The sequence below is a fragment of the Epinephelus fuscoguttatus genome, linkage group LG20 (genome assembly GCF_011397635.1).
Source record: "Epinephelus fuscoguttatus linkage group LG20, E.fuscoguttatus.final_Chr_v1".
Classification (NCBI taxonomy): Eukaryota; Metazoa; Chordata; class Actinopteri; order Perciformes; family Serranidae; genus Epinephelus; species Epinephelus fuscoguttatus.
In genome coordinates, this window is record NC_064771.1 from 36431371 (window position 1) to 36454874 (window position 23504).

The 23504-nt window shown below is 41.0% G+C and overlaps 1 protein-coding gene across 1 annotated transcript in view; it reads left to right on the forward strand.

The window, feature by feature from the left end:
* The window catches only part of st6galnac (ST6 (alpha-N-acetyl-neuraminyl-2,3-beta-galactosyl-1,3)-N-acetylgalactosaminide alpha-2,6-sialyltransferase), a 28296-nt gene extending 8937 nt beyond the window's left edge, over window positions 1–19359 (forward strand). Inside the window, exons 2-10 of the mRNA XM_049563336.1 lie at window positions 885–1271; window positions 7325–7667; window positions 11310–11475; window positions 12832–13006; window positions 13671–13809; window positions 13906–14009; window positions 15054–15137; window positions 15342–15441; window positions 15872–19359. Coding sequence (XP_049419293.1) covers window positions 1117–1271; window positions 7325–7667; window positions 11310–11475; window positions 12832–13006; window positions 13671–13809; window positions 13906–14009; window positions 15054–15137; window positions 15342–15441; window positions 15872–16042 — 1437 coding nt within the window. The 5' untranslated portion in view covers window positions 885–1116 and the 3' untranslated portion in view covers window positions 16043–19359. The remainder of the gene's footprint in view (window positions 1–884; window positions 1272–7324; window positions 7668–11309; window positions 11476–12831; window positions 13007–13670; window positions 13810–13905; window positions 14010–15053; window positions 15138–15341; window positions 15442–15871) is intronic.
* Window positions 19360–23504: the final 4145 nt, after the last annotated feature.

Below are 23504 nucleotides of genomic sequence, written 5' to 3' on the forward strand. Positions count from 1 at the left end.
GTTTGGGAAACTGCAGGAAACACAGTGATTACTCTGTAAATCATGACTGGTTTCGTTCTCTCTTGGTCTCGATCAGTGGTCTGCAGCCTGGCAGGCCTCGTGCCTACGTGTCACACCAGCCACCATCCCCTCCACCTCCTGAGGACAAAGTCAGCTTATATATTACGACACTTTAGAAACGTTATGATAGATAGAAATGTACAAATGTAACATGTTCATGGTTTGCATAAACATTTTCTTCTGGCGACTGGGCTGAGTATCTTCACAAACTCTTCTTTGACAGTTTGCCAGCACTGCAGCTCATAATTAATGTTAGGTAAATCACATTTGGAGGTCAGTTTAAGAGGACTGCTCACTGGGCTGGAGGAGTCATAGACAAATACTGTATTGGCTGTCGTCTATCTAATGATTGTGTTGCAGTGAATAGGTCCCACTTTAGTCTTTACGTGCTCATTTTGTCATTATGTGTGCTTAAATGAATACTTACAATAGACTGATGGGTTCAGTGCCATGTGAAGTGGTGACACAATGATGGAGGGACCCTCTCAAACCAAATCCTGCTCAGAGCCCTGAGACGTCCAGGGCCGGCCCGCCTTTAAATGTGTGAATCTTTTAAATGTTGTTGTATGCACCGGCTGTGCTTCGTCTTTTGTACCTTTTCAGGAACAGTGAGAGCAGCACGGAGATAAATGAAAGCAGCACACAAAAAGATATGAAGATTGTGACCCTGCACTTTGTGTTCAGGGGCATGAGAAAAGGTTTCATTAAAAAGGGATTATTTGGGACGCTGAAAGATAAAGTTTCCCCTTCCATCCTGCCCCCCCAACCTCCCAGACTCTGTGCCCTGGTTCCAACTCTCTGTGTCTGTCTCCCTCCCACTGTAGTGTTGCTGAGAGAAGCCCAGAGTGGAGCCCAGATCCTGCTGCAGGCTAATTAAATCCCCACCATCACAACGCTCCATCTTCCCTCCCCTGCTTCACCAACACAGACAGAAGCTGTCCTGAGCAGGACGACATCCTCGCCTGCCTCCATCCTCTGCCTCCTCATGTCCCTGCAGGTGGAGCGGAGGGCAGGGCGAGCGCACACAGCCCACCAGCTGCAGCCACACGCTCCTTAATGGGGATGGCGGTCCAGAGGAGGCTGGTGTTTGTTGTGGTGAGCGCCTTCTCCCTGCTGTGTTTTTACATCCTGTGTGTGAACCTGGAGACGCGTCTGCCCTGGTCCACAATGCCTCTGAAGCATTTCCATGGCTTCATACGGACAACAAGCAGGTGAGGGGAGCAACAGCACCTGAACCCTGACACATGGATTCATTTTACATGATATTAAACTGTGAGGTTAAAATCATGACTCTGTACATGCAGGACAGTGATCCTACACACACAGTAAAGCAACCAGGAAGTTGACTTTACATAACCAGGCACAATAGTCAAACCATCATCCAGCTGATCATGTTTCTGACCTGCTGAGGTCTGAACAAAAGACAAAATTCCCCAAAACAAGCAGGAGTGTAACTACAGTGCAGACACCAACAAGGAAGATACACAGTGTGCAAAGAATCTGACAGCAGACATGAAATATCAGGACTTCATTTGAACACGTACTCCAGAGATTTAGCTGGCAACTCGTGAGAGACACTTTTGCAAAAGTCAAAATGGATGCAACAGAAGCAAAAATATGCTACACTTCCCATAATGCATAGTGTTTGTTTACTTTACCTCTTCCTAGTTTGTTGATCTGATGTGAATGTAAACACCCTTAAATTAAATCTGAGAGACCAACTAAAAGCCCGTGTGGTGGTGTGTCTGCGTCACTCTGCAGTTACACCTCCAAACCACTAGTTGGCGACAGGCTTTCTGTGAAGTGCTGTAAAGTTTAGTTGATTCAAAACACACATTAAACACACATTAAACATGGCTTAATAGAGACAGTATGAAACACAAATCAGCTTCACGATAACTCGCAGCATTCAATGACAAACACTTGTCTTTATCTGGACACATTTTCCCCACAAATACAACATGCTAACATTATTAGCACAAGCCTATGGCATTTTACATTGTATAAATTAGCCTAGCAGCTAGCTGACTCTTCCCTCTGCTCATATGAAGCCAGGGACAACAGCAACATTTAACAAAGGTAACGTTACAAAATTCAGCTCCATTACAGCTCACAAGGTTCACTGACAAAACAACTGTCTTATACTAAGCACGTTTTCCAAACAAATACAACATGCTAACGTTATTAGCGCCAGCCAATGGCATTTTACATTGTATAAATTAGCCTAGCAGCTAGCAGAGATTTCCTCTGCTCATATTTCAGCCAGGATAAAAAAAAAAACTTTTACGTGGAAAAACCAAAACATGTCGGCTTTGTCAGAAAATGATTTGTTCATGTAAACTCCATCGCTCGTAGTAGGACACAGATTGAGAAAAAAGTTTTCCGAGGCCTCATGGTCATTGTTTCATTTAGAAATCAGATGGGCTTCAAAGGGAACATGACAGGAACATGTTTGACTGTCACTGACTGTGCACAGGATCCATATGTTGTCTCAGATTTCCTGAATGGCAGAGCAGCAGATAATCGAGGCCAGACGCAGCAGTAAAACAGGACAGTGTCGTTAAAGGGTTAAACTTTTAGATCATGAGTGAGTGGTATGAAAAGTTCCATGGTTTTTTGTAAGCAGCACTTATTCCCCCTCTCGTTGTATCATTGTGGTTTAACAAAGGAGCCACACAGCGCTCCGGCTGCACTAATGCAAAAAAAGCCCCTGGAGTTATTTCACTGGAGGTGGTCTCTCACACGCGTCTGTGAAATGTAAGCTTTGTTGTAACGGGCAGAGCTCCAGCTTTAAAAGCCAGCACGTCCAGATAAAATGCACTAAGTCGAGGGACAGAAATGGAAAAGATGGCTGCTTCTCAAAGGTCTGTTTCACACACTGAATGGTGAGTGTGAGCGTGTGGAGCTGCAGGTCTTTCATTTGAAAAGCTCGTCTTTAATTTGAATGCCAGAGTAAAAATATCCTCCTCACTTCCTGCTGCTCTCTGATGTAGGAGACCTCCATGTTGTTCCGCGGAGCCTTTAACGTTCTGTTTTTTTGGTGCCATGACCTTATTGAGATACATTATTGGAAAAGCACCATGTGAATATTGAACTAAACGTACAGTATGTTCAGGACACTGTGAAGTATGTCAGTACTGAATATGAATGAAATAGCCAAGACACACAAAAAAAGAGAAAATATGGAAAAATAGGAGGAAAAAAAACATTCATTCATTCATTCATTCATTCATTCATTCATTCATTCATTCATTCATTCATCTTCTAACCGCTTCATCCTCTTGAGGGTCGCGGGGGGGGGGGCTGGAGCCTATCCCAGCTGGCACTGGGTGAGAGGCAGGGTTCACCCTGGACAGGTCACCAGACTATCACAGGGCTGACACATAGAGACAGACAACCATTCACACTCACATTCACACCTACGGACAATTTAGAGTCACCAGTTAACCTGCATGTCTTTGGACTGTGGGAGGAAGCTGGAGCACCTGGAGGAAACCCACGCTGACACGGGGAGAACATGCAAACTCCACACAGAAGGGCTCCCACGCCCAGGATCGAACCGGCAACCCTCTTGCTGTGAGGCGAGAGTGCTAACCACCACACCACCGTGCCGCCCAGGAAAAAAACATGAGAAATGTAAATATTATTATTATTATTATTATTATTATTCATTAGGAGAATAATAATCTACCAAAAAAAAATCAAACACAAAAATAATAATTAAACTAGGCATCGGTGGCTTAGTGGATAGAGCAGGTGCCCCATGTACATGGCTGTTGCCACAGCGTCCCGGGTTCGATTCCAGCCTGTGGCCCTTTGCTGCATGTCACTCCCTCTCTCTCTCCCCATTTCACACTTTGCTTTCCTATCAATTAAAGGCAAAAAATGCCCCCAAAAAATCTTTAAATAAAATAAAAAGAATATAATAAAATGTTACAAAATTATTCATTTATTTATTCATATTCAACATAATAAAAAATTAAAAATAATGTTAAAATAATGTAATATTACATGCCATGACCCTATTATAATACAGTATTGTCAAAAGCACAGTGTGAATATTGAACTAAACATGCAGTATGTTCAGGACACTGTTAACTATGTCAATATTAAATAAGTATCAGTCAAGCTGCAAAAAAAAAGAAATCCTGTGAAAACATGGAAAAAAACATGACAAATGTAAATAGTATTATTTTTAATAATTTTTAATTAATAATTTTCTCAGTGCAGTAATTACCTCCCAAAAGAATCAAAGAAAAAAAACATAATAAAAATAAAATAAAATTAATAATAAAAAAGTAATTAATTTAAAAAAAATTTGAGTAAATTTTTGAAAAACATTTTTGCCATGACCCTATACTGAGATACAGCGTTGTCAAAAGAATGGTGTATATATTGAAAAGAAGTACAGTATGTTTAGGACATTGTTAGTATGCCAATATTAAATGTGTATTAAGCAGTCAAGTGCACTTAATAATAATAATTTTCAGCACAATAATTACCATCCAAAAGAATCAAGGAAAAAAAAATTAACAATAATAATAATACTAATAATAATAATCTATTTTTTTGTAGTTACTTATTTTACAAATTTAAAAAAAATTAACAAAAACAATATCTTTGATTTATTCTTATTCTGGTTTATTTAATCTTTCTCTGTTCCTCTACAAACTCTCTGAAGGTGACGAATAAAAGACAAACAAGCGTTTTACTGTCCTTCTGTCCTCTCTGTGGCTCAACCTTTGATCTCTGTTCAACATTAACAAGTTCCAGTTACACGTTAATTCAGCTGCTTTATTGCGTTTGTGTCTCGTTAGCGGCTTTACGAGGTTTACTTAGTGCTGATGGTGACATCAGCAGCATCTGGTGTGTCAGGTCGGGTCAGGGTGAAGGTAAGAGCAGAGGTTACCTGACACTGACGCTTCTTTTACTACAGGATGTTTCTCTCATGAAATATCAGACAAAATCAGCAACATTCTGTGTTAAAGTTTGGGAGAAACCTCATCACTGCTTTAAGTCACTGAGTTTAACGTGTTGAGTTTGAAAGCTTTGGAAAAAAAGATAGTTAGTGCACCTTGAGTCAGGATATTTTTGTGAACCTACTGAAACGATAAGGCCAACAATGTTTCTAACAAGTATTTTGAAAGGGGAGAGCATTCAGACTCCACATAGAGGGGCCCCAGCGGGTTCAAACCCAGATCCCTGTTGCTCTGAGGTGACATGTTAATCACTGCATCACCGTGCCGTCTGATAACCATCTCTTCTCGTGACAAGCAGATAGGATAGAGAAGATTTTCAGCGCCTCAAATGGCTCAGACAAACCACAGCCTCCTCCCTCGCTCTCATGACTGTAACATGTTTTATAAGTTATGAAATGTGAGTCATAAATCAGCTTATTTTTCCAAATGAATTTTGGTTCCTCCCATGTTGTTATGTATTTAATTTGATGTGTCATTTTGTGGAAAGTTATTAAGTTGATTGAAGGGTTGGTTTCCCCAAGTTGCAAAATAATTTCTCACTTACCCAGTCAGTGGTTTTCAGCCACAGACACTTCCTGTCAACAGATTTTAACAGTGAGATGAGGCAATGAACACAAAACAACAGTCCACTGAATATGAAGCTGGCTTGAAGCAGATTTGCTCGTTGGCAGATCAAGACTTAAGAGTGCTAATCTTCTCATCAAGAACACCAACAAACATTTTCCCCAAATGTTGAAAAATTCCGTTATTATTTAACCCAATCACTGAATTAATTTTGGCCTGGAACATTTCTGTAAACCACAGATACATTACATTTGTATATTATCAGGTAGAAGATACATCGAAACTTTACTTTTCAACAACGCTGTGGTTAATGTGCTGTAATGTTTAGGCACAAAAACAACTTGGTTATGGTTAGTAAAGATCATGTTTGGCTTAAGATACCCAGTTTTAAGGCTACAATTTTGGCTAGAAAAGCAGCAATGGGTCCCTAAAATACATCCACATGTGGGGGATAAAAAGCAGCCGGAAAAATAGCTGCAAGTCCCTAGAAAACACCCATGTTTGGAAACTAAAAGCCACTGGTCCCTAAAAAGCACTCACATTTAGAGGCTAATATGCTGCAGCAAACACAGCGATGGGTGACAAAAAAACAGCCACAACATGGGGCTAAAAATCCACAGGAAAAACAGCCACAAGTCCCTCAAAGACGCCCATGTTTGGGAACTAAAAAGCTGCTGGATAAACAGCCACAGGTCCCTCAAAGACGCCCATGTTTGGGAACTAAAAAGCTGCTGGATAAACAGCCACAGGTCCCTCAAAGACACCCATGTTTGGGAACTAAAAAGCTGCTGGAAAAACAGCTACAAGTCCCTAAAAACACCATGTTTGGAGGCTAAAATGCTGCAGCAAACACAGCAACAAGTCACAAAAAACAGCCACGACATGGGGCTAAAAATCCTCAGGAAAAACAGCCACAAGTCCCCAAAAAACAACCACATTAGGGAACTTAAAAGCTGCAGAAAACACAGCAGTGGGTCCCTATAAAACAGCCACATCTGGGGGCTAAAACACTGCAGCAAACACAGCAATTGGTCACAAACCAACAGCCACAACATGGGGCTAAAACTTTGCAGGAAAACAGTCATGTTTGGGAACTGGAAATACAGCAATGGGTTGCTAAAAACATCCACATTTCGAGAATAAAAAGCAGCAGGAAATAAAGCCAAAGGTCCCAAAAAACACCCACGTTTGGGAGCTAAAATACTGCAGCAAACACAATGATGGGTCACAGAAAAACAGCCACAACACACAGGAAAATAGCCACACGTCCATAAAATACACCCATGTTTGGGAACTGCACAGCAATGGGTCCCTACAAAACAACTACATTAGGGAACTTAAAAGCTGCAGAAAACACAACAGTGGGTCCCTATAAAACAGACACATTTGTGGGTTAAAAAGCTGCTGGAAATGCAACGAAGACTCGCTGAAACACAACCAGTTTTGTTGTTTGTTGGTCTTGAACAGTGGTCTGCAGCACACCATCCTCTTCACCCCCTGATGACACAGTCAGCTCATATACGACGTCACTATAGAAACTTTATTAGGAAACACATGAAACGTGCAAATTCTGGCGACTTGGCTGTTGTTTTTACGTCATCATTATTATTGTTCTCATTATTTCTATTTAAGTGCATCTCACCACATGAGAGCATACTGAGGGAGATGTGGGGCTTCAAATGATTTGGGCTCACCACCAGATCTTGCTCTGTCTTCCACAGCGGCTCACAGGACTCTCAGGAGCCTCTTGACAGAAAGAGCAACAGTGACCAGTGGACCCGTCCGCCCCCTGCCTCCAACTTTTCCCCGGAGCTGCATCAACACGCACACACTCCAACTGTAAAGACTCAAACTCCCACAGCCGTTAAACACAAACCAGCAGAGAACAGCATCCTGCAGCTCTCAAAGTCCAGTTCAAGGTCTGATGGTGCGGATAAAACCAGTACCAGGACCAGTACCAAAGGCCCCACGCTGCAGCGCCAGCAGCCCATACAGGCAGCCAGACCAACAGAGCCTCCGTTCATCGGAGACACTTACATGAGCGAAGATATCCCTCCACAAACAGTGAGTTCTGCTTGTTTGGATTTTCTGTCTGTTTACCTCTGAAATTAAAGCCATGTGTTTATGTGATTATAAGTCCTCTCAAATGATCCTGAAGTCACATTTTTATTCGTAGTAAATTAGCTTTCTGTGGTGTTCCTGGGTCAGACTGCCATCTTGGTCATACCACAGTACCAACGATGAGTTTCTGTTCTCCCTACTCCGTCTGTGGCTCCAAACCAAGCTGCTGAAGTGCCAAAAACTGCAGTTCCTCTAATGTCCACTTGAGGCTGGCTCCAGGAGTGAGTCAGTCCCCACAGACCCCCATGTTACAACTGTACAGCAGAAATAAGTATGTTTACAGCCTGGTACAAAAAACCTCAGTACTAGAAAACACCTGACTTGACCTGATATGAGTCACATGATTTGGTGTGTCGCATCTGTGGAGCATCAGAAGTTCAGATCGTCACACCCCTCTGGTTTTCATCAGGGTGGAGATTCATTAGGTCATCAGGGCGGCTGCCACAGTCGCACTGAGTGGGTCTGAGTTTCCAGTAAACACTTAAATAACAGCGTGTCTCCTCGGTCTCCCACCCTGAATGTGTCATCAGCTCAGAATCTCTCTGCTGAGCCGTCTTGTGTCCGCTGGGAGGAAAGGATGAGAAAACCTAAACTCAGATCTGCCTCGCAGTCTTTGAACGTCCTGTTGAAGGATCACATAGTTCTGTAGGAGGTTTAATCCCAGTCTCTTCCATGTTTCCTAATTATTAGTAATGCTATAATATGTGTTATTTTTTTTAGTTTGTTGCACACATTATAACATTGTATATGAAGTATTTGTTAATGGTTAATAACTGGTTTGTGAAGCAATAATTACTGTGTTGTGCATCTGTAAATATTCCAACCTTATAAAGGCCTTCCAAATTTGTTTATAGATGCCCTATTAACAGTAATTATTAACCATTTAACAAGGTATTATAATCATCAGTTACAACTTTATAATAACATCCAAATTAGGTTTATAGATTCTTTACAAACCAATTATTGACCGTAAAAAAATACTTAATTAAAGGTCCAGTATGTAGGCTTTAGGGTGATGTATTGGCAGAGATGGAATATAATATAATAAGTATGTGTTCTTTAGTTTCTAATCAGCTGACAGTAAGAATCATTGTGATTTTGCTCCCTTGTCTACGGAGATCGCCATGTTTCTACGGTAGCTGAGAACGGACAAACCAAACACTTTTCACAGGAAATGTAAAGTTTATACACAGTCTCTTTCAAAATAAAAGCACAACATCGGTACAACACCACTAATTGACCTATGGCTAAGCCACGCCCCCTCCACTCACTCAGACAAACTATCAACATTCAGTGCCCGGCGCTATGGCAGGTGTCACAGTACACGGCATTTCACAGGAGGCAACTGATGATTTTTGGAGACATAACGATCAGATGTCATTGAGAAGTAACCAAAAGGGCCTAAACTACGCATTGGAGGGATATATTCATCATTTTATTGTTGAGAAGGTCGATGAAAAGCTTAAATTACAAGCCAACATTTACAGGTCACAGTGTACGCCTGTGAACCGCATCTGGTTGCCGTCACCATCAAAGACAACAAGTTAAAGTGCCACTGAAGTTAAGGTTTTTGGCTCAGAATATGAGAAAAGGATAACGGCCTTTTTACCATCTTTACCAAGAGTGTCTCTCCGTTAGTTTGGTGCTACAGTATTTACACTGAATCATTCAGCATAACGTTTGCCAACCTTTGTTATCTCTGCCATTACAGATAAGTTAATGAAGCTAAGCTCCAGAAGTTAACGTTAGCTTAACTAGAGCCCTTTGGACAACAGCTAACAATGATGTACCATCACCAAAGTACAAAACTAGAACAAAATAGGCTAATGAACTCCCAGCAAACAAGGTGACATGATGAACAACGCAGCTAGGAGCTAACGTTAGGCTAACTTTAGCTAACGTTAGCTAGAGATGTTAAAGATAACTTTATATTTCTTTCCAGCAAAGTGACAATATGTTGCCTCAAACACAATGTTGACTTACCTTAGAACAGATGTAGACATCATTGTTAATCTTATTCACGTTGAGTTGATGTTGTGGTCTAACGTTACCACACAACTTTATCCAAAGGAGACACTTTTCTCGCTTGAGATGTGGTTTAAAGTGTAAAAATACACCTGGTCGCCCAGCCTCTCAGGATACCTTGTGTCAGAGTTGCATGTACCCCATGCACACCGTTTGACCATTTTTAAACTTCAAATCTCAGAAAAAGCTCATAAAACCCAACAAACTGACTTTCTGTAATGCATTTCAATGGACGTCCAGGCAGAGAATGTCCCAGTGTATGGGAATGGCTATACACACTGTGATTGGCTCATCGTGTTTGAGGGCGGGACTTAGCCATAGGTCAGTTGACGTTCTTTTCCTTCAACAACACACACACGTGGTTGGGTTTAGTTAAAAAGAACAGGGTTTGGCTTTACAATCTTACAGGAAGTGAACACCGGCCTCCTGGGTGAAAGTCGGTGGTTGTTGGACCCATCCACCACCCCTTCTTCTGCGCACCCTACTCAGACATTCACTGCTTTAACCTTCATTGTTGTCCTGCCACATTTCCCCTGTTATCGCCAGATGCCATTAAACAATAACAGCGACCGGCGTGAAAGGACAGCTTTTTTCATCTGCGTCTAATGCCAGAAGTCGCCAGTTTTCAGCAAACCCAAAGTGAGATTGGGATGATTGAAAAACACTGATTAGTAACGTGAAACTGCTTCATAGTTATTACTGGTTTAAACCACCAGGTGAGTTTGTTTGAAGAGACCTCTGTGGATAATTCAGCCTGAACCTCCTGAACAATGAACACTGAAGGAATTCTAACCGGGAGAAGTTTCAGCCTGTTGCAATCTGCAGTCCTCACCACTAGATGTCACTCAATCCTCCAAAATCTGACACTGCTCCTTTAATATAATATCTTAAATGTTATGTGTGCAACAATAAACTGTTAAACTACATGAATTAAAGCTTTACTAATAATAAATAAACGTTATTATCATTTAATTTTTTTAACAGTAAAATAATTATTAACTAAAGTTTAATGATCAGTGTATTAATGATAGTAATCATTTCCTGCCGTGCACTCACTGAACTTTGGTACGATCCAGCTTTTAAAGTAAGGATCAGCTGAGCTAAGCTGCAGTTTAGTTTCTGAGCTGTTACATAAGAGCAGAGTTCAGAGAGGCTGAATCGATAATTGATTGCACAGAGAACCAGGGGCACATAACACAATTAACGGGATAAAGTATTCATGTGTTCACGTGTTTGCATGTGTGGAAGCTTTTCATGCTTCATCTGCTCACATGTGGTTTTATATTTAATGCATCAGCAAAATGTGTCCATGTAAATTTCATGATGAATGAATGGATTAAAGCTCTGGTTGTGAGCGTGTAATTCCTTGATAATTGCCTCCAGTGAGAGTCTGGAGGTTAATCTTGAAGTTGTGCAACTGGCCGAGTTAAACTGATGAATCTGGCTTTGTAATGATCATGTGGGACATAAATGTATGTTGGTACTAAGTGGAGGAGTCGAGGTGAAGACTTCCTGTATGTAGTCTGGTGACAGTAAATGTCTTTTACCTGCCTCCCTCAGGACTGCCCGGACAGTATCCGCAGTCGGGTCACGAACACAGAATTTGGAGGACGATTTCTGAAACACATTCCAGTCCTGCAGTGGGCCCAACACGCCACTTATGAACATCACCAGCGTCTGAGCCAGTACCCAGGAGCCCACGGCTGGGGAGGGATCGATTTCAAGAGTGAGTTCTTGGTTTGGTTGTTTATATATATATATATATATATATATATATATATATATATATATATACATATGTACATGTGTGTTTTTATTTTTATCCATATTTCTATTTATTTCTTTAGAGTTGTGAGAAGTTTTCATTGAAAAAAAAATTCAGCTCGTTTTTGTTTTAAAGATAAAAATGCTGTAAAATTTTAAAAAAAAAAAAAAAACCAAGAATATAAATTCTTGTTTTATCTCATTAATTCAAGAAAAATAGAATTTACATTTTTTGTTAATTCAGAAACATTTTCAGATTTTTTTTAAACATGAATACGTCATAATTATGAGATAATAATTCTCACTGATTTCAAAAAAACAAATCTTAGTTCTCATTCTCATTAATGCGGATAAAGAACAGAGCAGATTTTTTTTTTAATAAAATGTCTCCTATAATTCTGAGATAATAATCACAATAATCCAAAAAACAGAATTTATTAGATGTTTTGTTAATTCACAAAAACTAGTAGAATGTTTTATCATGAAAACTTTTCCCATAATTCTGACATAATAATCGCATTAATTCAGAAATACAAGAATTTACAATATTATTTTGTGATTTCAAAATGAGCAGAATTTCTTTTCTCATAATTTTAAGGTTATAATTGTCATTGATTTTGAAAAATAAAAATTTAGGAGAATATTTTAGTATTAATGCAGAAAAAACAAGAATTTATGAGATGCTCGGCCAGTCCTCCTCCTTCAACTGAAAAGGGCTGTACGCACACAGTGGGCATCTTTAATATATTTTAGAGTGGTTTTACACCTGAATCAAATGACAGTTTCCTCAGAAATAAATTCTCCTCTATTTTAAAACATCAGTCCAGAATTTTACAAGACATAACAAAACCTGTGAAATTATTTTTGACACATTCTGTTATGTGACCTTTGTTCAGGTCGTGTCAATGTGTATTTTTTAATGCAAATGTAACTCACTGTACATTTACAGTGTTTAAAGGTTGTCTGAAGCTGATGCTTTACTCTCTGTTTAAACATTTGCATCCCAAATGTATCCAGACACAAGATGCAAAGTATTTTGAATAATCTGAGTGAGGACATGTGGGCCTCATCGCTGTTAAGATGCTTATCGTGTTGAGATAATAGCAGCTTCCTGTCTGTGTGCCCACACATGGAGCCTCAGGGGGGTTTTCTTTCTTTCAGACCAAACGCACATAAATGAATCTGTGGGCGATGCAATTACACAGGCACAAAAAAAATATCAGTGGTTCAGGAGCTAAATCTTTGTCTCATGATTTAAGGATTTTTTCTGTGTTAAATAAATCTCATCCAGATTAGTTCTGTTTTTCTGTGTCAACAGCGCTGGTGGACACTCTGTCGGTCCTCAACTCCTCTGCTAACTGGAGGATGTTGGACGACTGGAAGGATCGCAGCAATAAATCAGACTGTACCCACTGTGCTGTGGTGGGGAACGGTGGCATACTGAAGGATTCAAAGAAAGGGAAGGAGATCGACAGTCATCATTACGTCTTCAGGTAGATACTGACCACAGCCTCGTTATGTAATCCTGGTAAAGACTTAGTCGAGCTAAACTCTGCCCTGACAGTTAAATCCATTGTGTTTTTTTGTTTTTTGTTGTGGTTCAAAAGCTTAAATCATGTTTGTAAAGCCACGTGTTTGAGGTCTGGTGTTCGGCCTTTTATCGGGTTTAGCAGGTTTTGATACCTCCAAAAATGTCTGACAAATAAAAGCATTCAGAAAGGTAAAAACTGAAATAACATATACTGTGTAAAGTACTGGGCGCAGCCACCGTGACGTGAGCTCACCCATTGGTTTATGACTTGGCCGTCGCCATCTTGGATTTTTGGATCCATGTTGACCATGTTTGGACCAGAGGGTGAAGCTAACGCTAGCTGCTAGCTTAATTAGCATGTTGCATTTACTGCTATAGCTGGCTGTTGCAATGCTGATGCTAATTTTTGCTAGCATAAAACACGTTAGCAGAATGAGCCGGTGTGTCTTCAAAAGGTTAAACTCTGACAACATGATGAGCAGAGCCCTGAGGCCCTGAGGAGCCGCCTCAGTCAGGCTGGTTTGGCTTTGCTGAGTTTGCAGATGGATTAAAGGATAATTAACAGGATGTTCGTGTTGTTCTGTTGTAACATTTGTGTTTTCATTGTGGACACTTTTGATCTTCAGGACTAACGGGGCGATCATTAAGGGCTTTGAGGAGGATGTGGGGTCTCGGACCACCCACTACACATTCTCCACCAACACACTGATGAACTCCATGAGGAGCTACGCCGGCGTCGGGTATAAGGGACCCCCTCTGTCTAAAGTGAGGACATAAAGATAAAAGTCTTTTCTCTATAACATGCTAAAATCATAACAGAATCAGATCTGAGTCACGTCACACTCTGCTGCTCTCACACAGGAAACAAAATACATTTTCCTGCCTGATCACGACCGTGATTACCTGCTGATGAAGGCAGCAGCGACACACACTCCAGTGGAGAGAGGACCTGAGCGGGGCAAAAAGTGAGCAACACTTACAGGCTGTTATAATGATCAGAGATTACTCACAATAATGTTCTCATGTTCTCCTCATGGTTCTGCTTCACCTCTTGCCCTCACCAATAAACCTGACCCTCTGTTTCACGTCGAGGAGTCGGGTGTCCTGAGTCTTGCTGGGATAGAGGATTAGGGCAAAGTGTTAGGGCTTCATGGCCCTCTGAACCAGGCATGTCCAAAGTCTGGCCCAGGGGCCAATCATGGCCTGCGGATCGATTTTAAACGGCCTGCAGCTTGTCTTTCAAAATATGCTGCATGTGGCCCACCACACAATATTAGTGAAACAAGCAAGTGCATCTAGCATTTGTTCTGTTCACCTCATGATGGCAGGACTGTCAGACAGTTTGTAGGCATGCATCAAGTGGGAACTGCACAGGCAGAACTGATGTGTTTTCATGAAGACACAATAAACACGCTAATGACAGTTACCTAGCAACAGACACTTCCTCTTAGGTAACAGACATGCCACAGCAAAAAGGCATAAAATTGACAGCGAGGGCAGCTGCTGTCGGGAGCGCTCATAAGTTGACTGTTTTTTCAGTGAAAGATGACACAGTTGCATTTCTCTCATTTGAACTTTGGTGTTTCTGTTTTCTGTTTTGTGTCCCAGAGACTTGGACATGAGAGGCGACATGTTGCATGAAGAAAAACAGTGGAAACACAAGTTATAGCTTATTACAAGATTTTTAATGTCATGGTTGAACATTTAGCCGATGTGGACATTTGAAATATTGTTCGTGACTTATTGTTAACGAGACTTGGACACAAAACAGAACGGAACAAATGAAAACTGTGGAAAAATGTTTCATTTCTCTTTTTGCTCCTTTTCATAATGTTATCAATGTTATAACAATTTGAGCCTGTCAGTGACAAATACAAACACTTTAAGTAGACGACTTAAACTTAAAATGAACAATGACAGCAATGACAGCAGCCTAAAACACACAGAAAAGTTTCCCTTTGACTAAATGTTTGTGTCATTTTTACAGTACTGTCATGTTTTCTCCACAGTCCTTCGAATTACTTTGGAGAGGATGTGTCAGCAGAAAAGCTGAAGATGTACCACCCTGACTTCGTCCGTTACATCAGAAACAGGTGAGCATCGTGTCCACAGAGCAGGCGAACAGAATGAAAGCAGGGCTCACATTTCAAATAGCTGGAAATGAGATTAAAAGAGAAGCAGCGAGGCTGAAACCAGAGTGAGCTGCTGCTGGAGGTTCCCACACTGTGACAGAGGGTCAGTTATTATACATGTGAAACTTTAGATTCATCAGTGCTGTCATTACTTCTCTGTTTCAGATTCCTTCGTTCTAATGCTCTGAAAACCAAATATAAGGACATCTACCGTCCGTCAACAGGAGCTGTGATGCTGCTGGCTGCTCTGCACACCTGCGACCAGGTGAACTTCATCCCTGCTGTGTTGCACGTTGCTGTCGCTCAGCTGTTTATTTACTGAGGGGCAAGGCTGCACTTGCCTGATAGCGTGAGAATGTTTTGACTCTCAACAGTTGGCCTTGTAAATGCACGTAGCTCTGATATTGTGCAGCCTTGATTACGTGCCGCCAGTGACTCAGTCAAACCACAGCGTGCACTCAGGAAATATGACATGGTTCTTTGCCGTGCCAACTGTATGATTTAATTTATCAGATCGCCCACAGACCTGTTTCTCAATCTGTCTGTGGGGGAATGAAAATGCTTCAGGCTGCAGGAGTCAAGTCAAAACATGATTTAAGAGCTTGTAAAATGAAACCTGTTTAGATTGTCAGGTAATCACATGACATAATTTGTTTTATCCTGACTGTGGTTTTGTGTCTCTTGTGTCGATTAAGGTGAGCGCGTACGGCTTCATGACACCAGACTATAAGAACTACTCTGACCACTACTACGACAACAACTACCACCCAGTGGGCTTCTTCATCAACCACGACCTGCATATGGAGATGACCCTGTGGCAGCAGCTGCACCAGGCGGGCCTCATACGACTCTACATGCACAAGTGAACGCGTCATCCTGTCTGCACACGACGAGTTACCGGCAGGGTCACGACCTTGCCTCCTTTGTCTCAAAATGACTGTATGTATGGAAGCCAATAAGGGACATATGTATTTGAGTTTTAACAACCACTGGACATGCAATACTGAAAATTAAACACCACTGAATTTGTGGCATTTAAATATTTGACTATGAAAACCATGTATCAGACATTATTTGTTCTGAATTCACCTCTTTAATTATGAATTAATCATTAATTACATTTCTTGATTTGCTATTACAAAAGCTGTAAATAGTTTTTTAATATTCACAAATTTGAAATTCAAGTTAAAAAATTTTATGGCAACCCAGGACAGGATACGCTGGGTAGCCTGGATGTGACTATTTGAATTGTTTTTACTTGAATTTTTGGTTCTGGATTTGACGAATCAAATTTGACTGTTTTTTTTTTTAATTTGAAATTTGTTGACATGTTTAATAGATTTTTTTCAACTTACTATTTTAAATGGACACGACATATCAAGAAATTTCATATTTTAATTCCAAAGAGGTGATTTCAGGACAATAAATTCAGGTTTTCAAAGTAAAATATTTCAGTGCTATGAATTCAGTGGTGTTTAAAGTTAAATCAGTGGCTGTTAAAATTAAAAAAACGTATGTCTCTTATTAGCTTCCATATTTATAACTCTCTGAAATGAGCAAAAAAAAGTAGCAGAAGTTTTCTTTTTATGAAGGAAACAAAGATTTTTTTAATGACAGCTGCTGTGATTGTCCAGCATGGAGATTATTATTGTTATTATTTGATTTTTTTTTTTTTAATCAAAAAGAAAAAAAAAATTCTCCCAGAAAGTATGTTTTTGGTGATTTGCAGATTTGCAAAATACGTCCAGACATCAAGTTTGAACCAGGTCAAATTTGGTTAAAAACATTTCGGTCAGTGTCGGCCATCCACTTTGATTCAACCTGAAATAATCTGACAATTATTGGATGGATCACTGACACCGGTCTCCTGAGGAAAAGTCCTGTTTTGTTGCCCATCACCTAATGGATGTATAAGGAGAACTGGATACAGAATTGAAGCCGGGGCCCCGTGCGTTCCTGTGAAAGCTGCTCAGTGGTGCATGAAGCCAAAAAAGCTCTATGACCAGGATGTGGAAGTACCTGGATGTGTGGCGCTGCTTCTGCATGACTGGGCCCATAGAGCCGACAAGACTACTTCTGGTTTAGTGCTAGGTATAAAATGATTTAATCACGTGGCCCTTCTTGACTTTCCAAATGTTATCTGACCAAATGGATCAAATCCTGATAGTGGAAAGACTCATATCGTAGGAGCTGTGATGCTCAAAACATATATTTCCACTGATTTACAGATGTCTCTTTCCTAATGTAAGTCAATGGGAAAAGATTTTTTTTAGTCCAATAGCATCAGGAGATGGACTCAGAGTTGTAATGCCACTGTTTGGCCACTCTGAAAATTTGTGTCAAAGCTTAACGCACTTGCTGGGGGCCTGACCGACCATCCCAACCTGCCTCCCTGCACGGACTGCTTCCTTCTTTACTTCTTTTAGAGCATTGGTCACATGACCACAGCCTCTAGAGGGTAAGGTTTGTCGCAGCATCTGCAGTGATACGGGTGCTGCGCTGGACCGTCGTGGTTCAGAGGGAGCTGAGTTACAAGGCGGAGCTTTTGATTTACTGGTCCATCTTCGTCCTAACCCTCACCTATGGTCATGAGCTCTGGGTAGTGACTGAAAGAATGAGATTGTGGATGCAAGTGGCCGAAATGAGTTTCCCCCATGGGGTGTCTGGGCTCAGCCTTAGAGATAGGGGGAGGAGTCAGACATCTGGAGGGAGCTCGGAGTAGAGCCGCTACTCCTTCATGTTGAGGTGGTTCAACATCTGATCAGGATCCTCCTGGGCGCCTCGGGGCAGACCCAGAACACACTGGAGGGATTATATATCTCATCTGGCCTGGGAACACCTCGGGGTCCCCCAGGAGGAGCTGGAAAGCGTTGCTAGGGTGATGGACTTCTTGGGTGCTTCCTGCGACCCGGTCCCAGATATGTGGATGAAAATGGATGGATGATTATATGGGATACATACTAACTGTGGTGCATCACTTTTCGTTCGTATACGTATGAACAGCGCACAAGAGTGTGAACAGCCTCACAGAGCTGCTAGACGACACGGCTGCACACAACAGTTTAAGGGCTACATTTCAAGGTGTCATTACGAGCTGCTGCAAACTTAAATAGTGACTGAAATGTGTTAAAAACAAAATTTACTCTTCAGCAAAAATTTAGCAAATCACCAAAAACATGTTTACGAGAATGATTTCAGAGCGTCTCATACAATCAGTCTGTGGCTGAGTCAAGGTCGTTTCTTGTTACTGTGCGATACAGAGCGTTTACAAGGGACAAGACTGCAATTGAGTTGGCCACTTGCTTAAAATATCCCGTCTCCCTGCCCTAAATAGACGGTCAGAGCACTGCTGGCAGTGGCCAAGGTCTATTCTGACATTTACTTAGATTACATTCTCTCTGAGTCTGTGTGTGTGTGTGTGTGTGTGTGTGTGTGTGTTTTACTGTGGGAGGTGACACTGAGTGTGACTCCAGAGCTCATTAGGAGACATGTTTCAGTTCAAGGGACTTAACTTATTTTTATCGTACATTTTTGAAGCACTCAAGTGTCCTTTTTATTTCTGCAAGGTGCCACACTGTGATGATGGGAACACTGTGTGGGCTGTCAGTGCCTTTTAATGTGAATCAGTAGTTGGGATGAAGCGTTGTGTGACTGAGGTGGAAACGTCTGAGGTGATTCAGGACGTTTCCACAACAACACAAACCACAAAGTCAGTGGCATTTTCGCTCTGTTTGGATTTCGGGGCGGTCGCCAGGACACGCCTCGTGGAATTCGCTCGTTCAGCTGCCACACCTGGACTCCTCTCTGAGCCGGGCCAATGAAGGGGCAGATTTACTTAAGATTTACTGTTGCTACTCTCCTCAAACTGGACTGAGGCGTCACATCCTCGATATCACAGATGCACTGTCAGATTAAACAGATACATTTCATTGTATTAACAGCAGTGACGACACACTGTAGGTCTGATGGAGGGATGAGAAACCAAAGACTAAATGGAGATCAGGGAATATGTGTATTTAACATTTCATTTTTGTGTCATATCAAATCAATACATATTCAGACAAACCCGAAATACTGGATCATATTTTTACACAGTGGAACAGGAAGGAGAGAAGTTATCGTGCAATGTCTGACTCTGATTTTCACCTTTTAAAAATCTGTATAAAAGGAAACTGTGATTTCATCTCAGTGGGTCTGTGAGTCTTTCTTGGTTTGTTGCTGAAGTTTACAGGTCCCAAAGTTTGCTCTCATCCTAGGAATATTCCTGAAGGGGAGTTTATCATTTTTACTACACTGAACAAACATTTAAACACAATATTTTTGTTTTTAGTCACATTTTTCACAGGTTTCAGTTGAAGACTTTTTAATAGATATATTTTTTAATGAATGGATGAACTTTTTTATGTAGCACCTTTCATGCACAGAATGCAGCATAAAGTTAAAAACATTCAAGGAGAAATGCAAAGAATAAATGAATTAGTCATATGATTAAAAATACATTAAAACAGATTACTGCTAGTTATAGGCTATGTTAAAAAGATTTGTTTTGAGTTGTCGTTTAAAGCTGTCCTTTATGTCATCAGGTCTAATATGCAAAGGCAGTGTTTTCCATATTTTTGGGGCAGTCCCCATTATATTTACTGCGCCCAGCCACATCAGGGGGAAACGTGGAGGCACAACTTCACATCCTGTGAGATTATAAACCCTGTTTATAATCTAAATATAATCTATCTAAATATAAAACCCTGTTTTTTTTCCTAAACCCAACCATGTGTGTTGTTGAAAGAAAAAAAAAAAAGTTAATTTGCGGTGTTGTACCGACGTAGTGCTTTTATTTTGAAAGAGACTGTATGCAAACTGTACATTTCCTGTGAAAACAGAAGTGTATTTTGAAAACAGACAATGCATGTAACAGGCTGAAGTTGACACGGCATCCCAGAACGTCAACAACCAACACACCCAGGGTACCTTGGACGCCATATGTGGACGTGGAAAGTCCATGAGCAAACGTGGACATGTGACGAGGTCACAGTGAGGATGGGTTGCCTCTTGGGAGGACCCGTACTACGGAGGAAGCATCCATTGACTTTGAGATAGGGATGCACGCCATTGGATTTTTTGCCAATATCCAATATGCCGATATGTAACAACTCATTTGAGCAATTACTGATACTGATATCGATATATTCACTTTTTTCCCCACCTAATTTTAGTGATCATCAAGTCTCTAATGTAGTGGAGTTACCGTTGTATTATGTACACATGCTCTTATCTTATCCACCAGCAGATGGAGACATGAAATACAATGCTTTTCAATGTATGTAATATTTATTCATTGTGCAAAATATGAAAAAGCATGTTGGCTGATTCTGATAGTTCATCTTAAAGCCGAGAGACCCTTTCAGGGCCGACGTCACAATGATGTAATTATATCACCTGGAGGTGCAGCTGCCTCTCCCCCACAGGGCTGTAGGCTCCATAGGAGTGTTAAAATGTGTTTGTCTTGTTGTGTTACTGGGAGCCAGAATAGAAGGAGTCATGGCTCAAAACCAGCCGCCACTGCCCGTCAACAAAAACAAAGACAACTATGGTTAAATGTGATAAGACCAAAGGACTGGACGGAGGCCATCATCAAAAATGCTCACATGTGCAGCGCACACTTCATATCAGGTTAGGGAAAAAGTATTTCCTGTTGTAGGGATGAATAAGGTTATGTGTATTAAGGGTTATCATGTCCACCTCATCAGAAACTGGGGAGGGATTAAGAGGAAGATTGGATTTCTCTGCAACGCTAACTTTTTAGCACATTAGCTAACGTTAGCTTCCATAGCAAAACAAACAAGTGTGGTCCTCCTTTGTAAGATTGGCTTCCTGTGACATCATCCATCCACTGAGTGAGAGCATACGGGTCGGCCAGTCTGGTCCCGTTGGTCAGTGTTTACTTATTCAAGTAACACTGGCGGTCCCGGAGAGTGAGTGACCTGACATGGTGCGTTGGTAAATTCAGTCTGACGCTCTACACTAAAATGAGAGCCCTGTTGGTGGAAGAAACGCAGCGTTATATTTCTACATGAATGAACCAACGGTTAAGTTAATCACACATTCACTCCGCTCGGCGCTCTGCTGCTCCGTCTCCACAGACAGAGTGTCCAGAGTGCGCTCTGCCACTCTGAGAGTGCGCTGCTCTGGATAACCCAACGCTACATTCAGACAACGCTCCCAATTTATGAACGCTCCAGTTTGTGTCAGAGTGCGCTCCCACACTCACAATGAGTTTTCTGAACGCACCACTCACATCATCTTCCTCCATCGTCTAAAACAAGCCAACAGAACTTGCTAGCTAGCGCTAGCTAATGTCTGGAGAATTGTTTTGCTTCCAGCTAAGCCCCGCCCACCAAAACATATCATACAGTTCCTAACAGTAAAAGGGTTTATACAGATGATGAGCCACTATCATCATGCATCCTTGACTTTAAGAAGCACCAAATGTGTCTGCAAACTTAATTTGTCCCAACAGGAAACAGGAACGCCGACCCAGCAAAAGGTCAGGACTGTCATTCTTGAGTTCATGTTTGTGTTCCTGTTTCATGGCACAGCCCTGGTGAGAATAGATATTCAGATGGCAGCTGTGTGCCGACACCTCCTCTATAATTTTAGCAGGCAAACACTCAGATTATGAGGGTTAATACTGACTGACCGCCTCGCCTCACACAGACAATGATTAACGTTCTTTTTTGTCATTTATCAAACTGATAACAGTCCTTTACTTCATGATCCTCAGAGAGAGAGGAGCATTCTTTAGGGAGAGCAGATCTGGTATGCAGGGCCTCTCTGTTTTCCTCTTTCACTCTCTCTGTAGTAAAACTCTGGAGCAAAGATGAACCACGTGACCTCTTTGGGTTTCTTCTCCATCTCCACTGTGTCTGCGAGCTCTGCGAGGTGTGGAGGGAGACACAGAGAGCCAGATGTGCATGGTGAGCTATGGTCGGGGTGGGGGCTGCATTAGGGAGTTACCGAAGCCATGAGTCAGGCTTTGCAGTGCTGCCAAAATGTCTGGCAGCAGGACGTCACAATTACATACTGCAGTTGGTAGTGAGCAGCACCAGTCTGTAAGATGAGGCCTTTTTCAGACTGAGGCAGATGCATCTGGGTGTATGAACAGATTATCAGAGTGTTTCTGGTTTCCGTTAAAGAAGATCCTGAAGGTGTGGAAACTTGTAACTTCATCATTTAGATGCTTTTTGTTCCACAATGAAGAGATTATATTCATTGATTTGTTTTTTAAAACACTGGCAGATGTTAATGTTGGCGAACAGCTGCAGCATGTGCTCACATGATGGTGACAGTGCATTTGCATCATGCTGAGTTCATCCTGTCTTATCACAGCCTTTATTGAGGTATGAATAAACAAACAGAACAGGAAGCAGCTCTCATATCTGCCTTTTATTCATGATACATAAAGTCACTGTATGATCCAGCTTGATGAAACCTGAAGGGAGTGACCTGCTGTTCTCTCAGACATGATGAGTTACTGACTGCTGACCCTCAGTGGGGAGAACGCGTCAGTGCACCAGAGACAGCAAACTGTAACAAAGGCCCTCACCTCAGCACCCAGTGAGCACCCACTGGGATTTCAGTGTTGGTTTCTGGTTGAACACAGGATGATATTCAGTCTGAATGTATATAATGTTTTTTTGACCAGCTAGAATGCTGTTACAGCATCAACGTGTCGACTATAGTGGTGCACCAACACAGATACAGTCCGTGAGGAAAGACTCTGAAAACAGGCGTTTAAATGTAAAACTAATAATCAGACGCTGAAATATGAACTCACTGTGTTGTTTTGAAGAAGGTTACGACAGTTTGGTTTGATAAAGTGTTGATGTAATGTTTGCTGAAATATGCGTACACTCTTTAACACACTCACTCAATAGCCCTCTTTTTTATTACGTACTATAATGGTACAGTGTTGCTTTAAGGTAACATACCCAAAAGTGTACTCCAAAAAAAAAAGAAAAAAATAAAAGAAAAGAAATTGAAAAATTAAACTTTACAAAATATCAAAATTATGTTTAGTAAACCTAACGTATGCAAAAGTGTACTCCATTTTTTTTAAATACAAATAAAAAAAAAATTAGAAAATTGAAAATTGTAAATTACTTTAAAATATTAAATTCCCTTATTAAATTACTTAACCTAACATACCTGAAATTGTACTCCAAAAAAAAAGAAAAAATCTAACTTTAAAAAACTTTTAATTATGTTTACTTAACCGAACACATGCAAAAGTGTGCTTCAAAAAAAATAAAAAAAATAAAAATAAAAAAT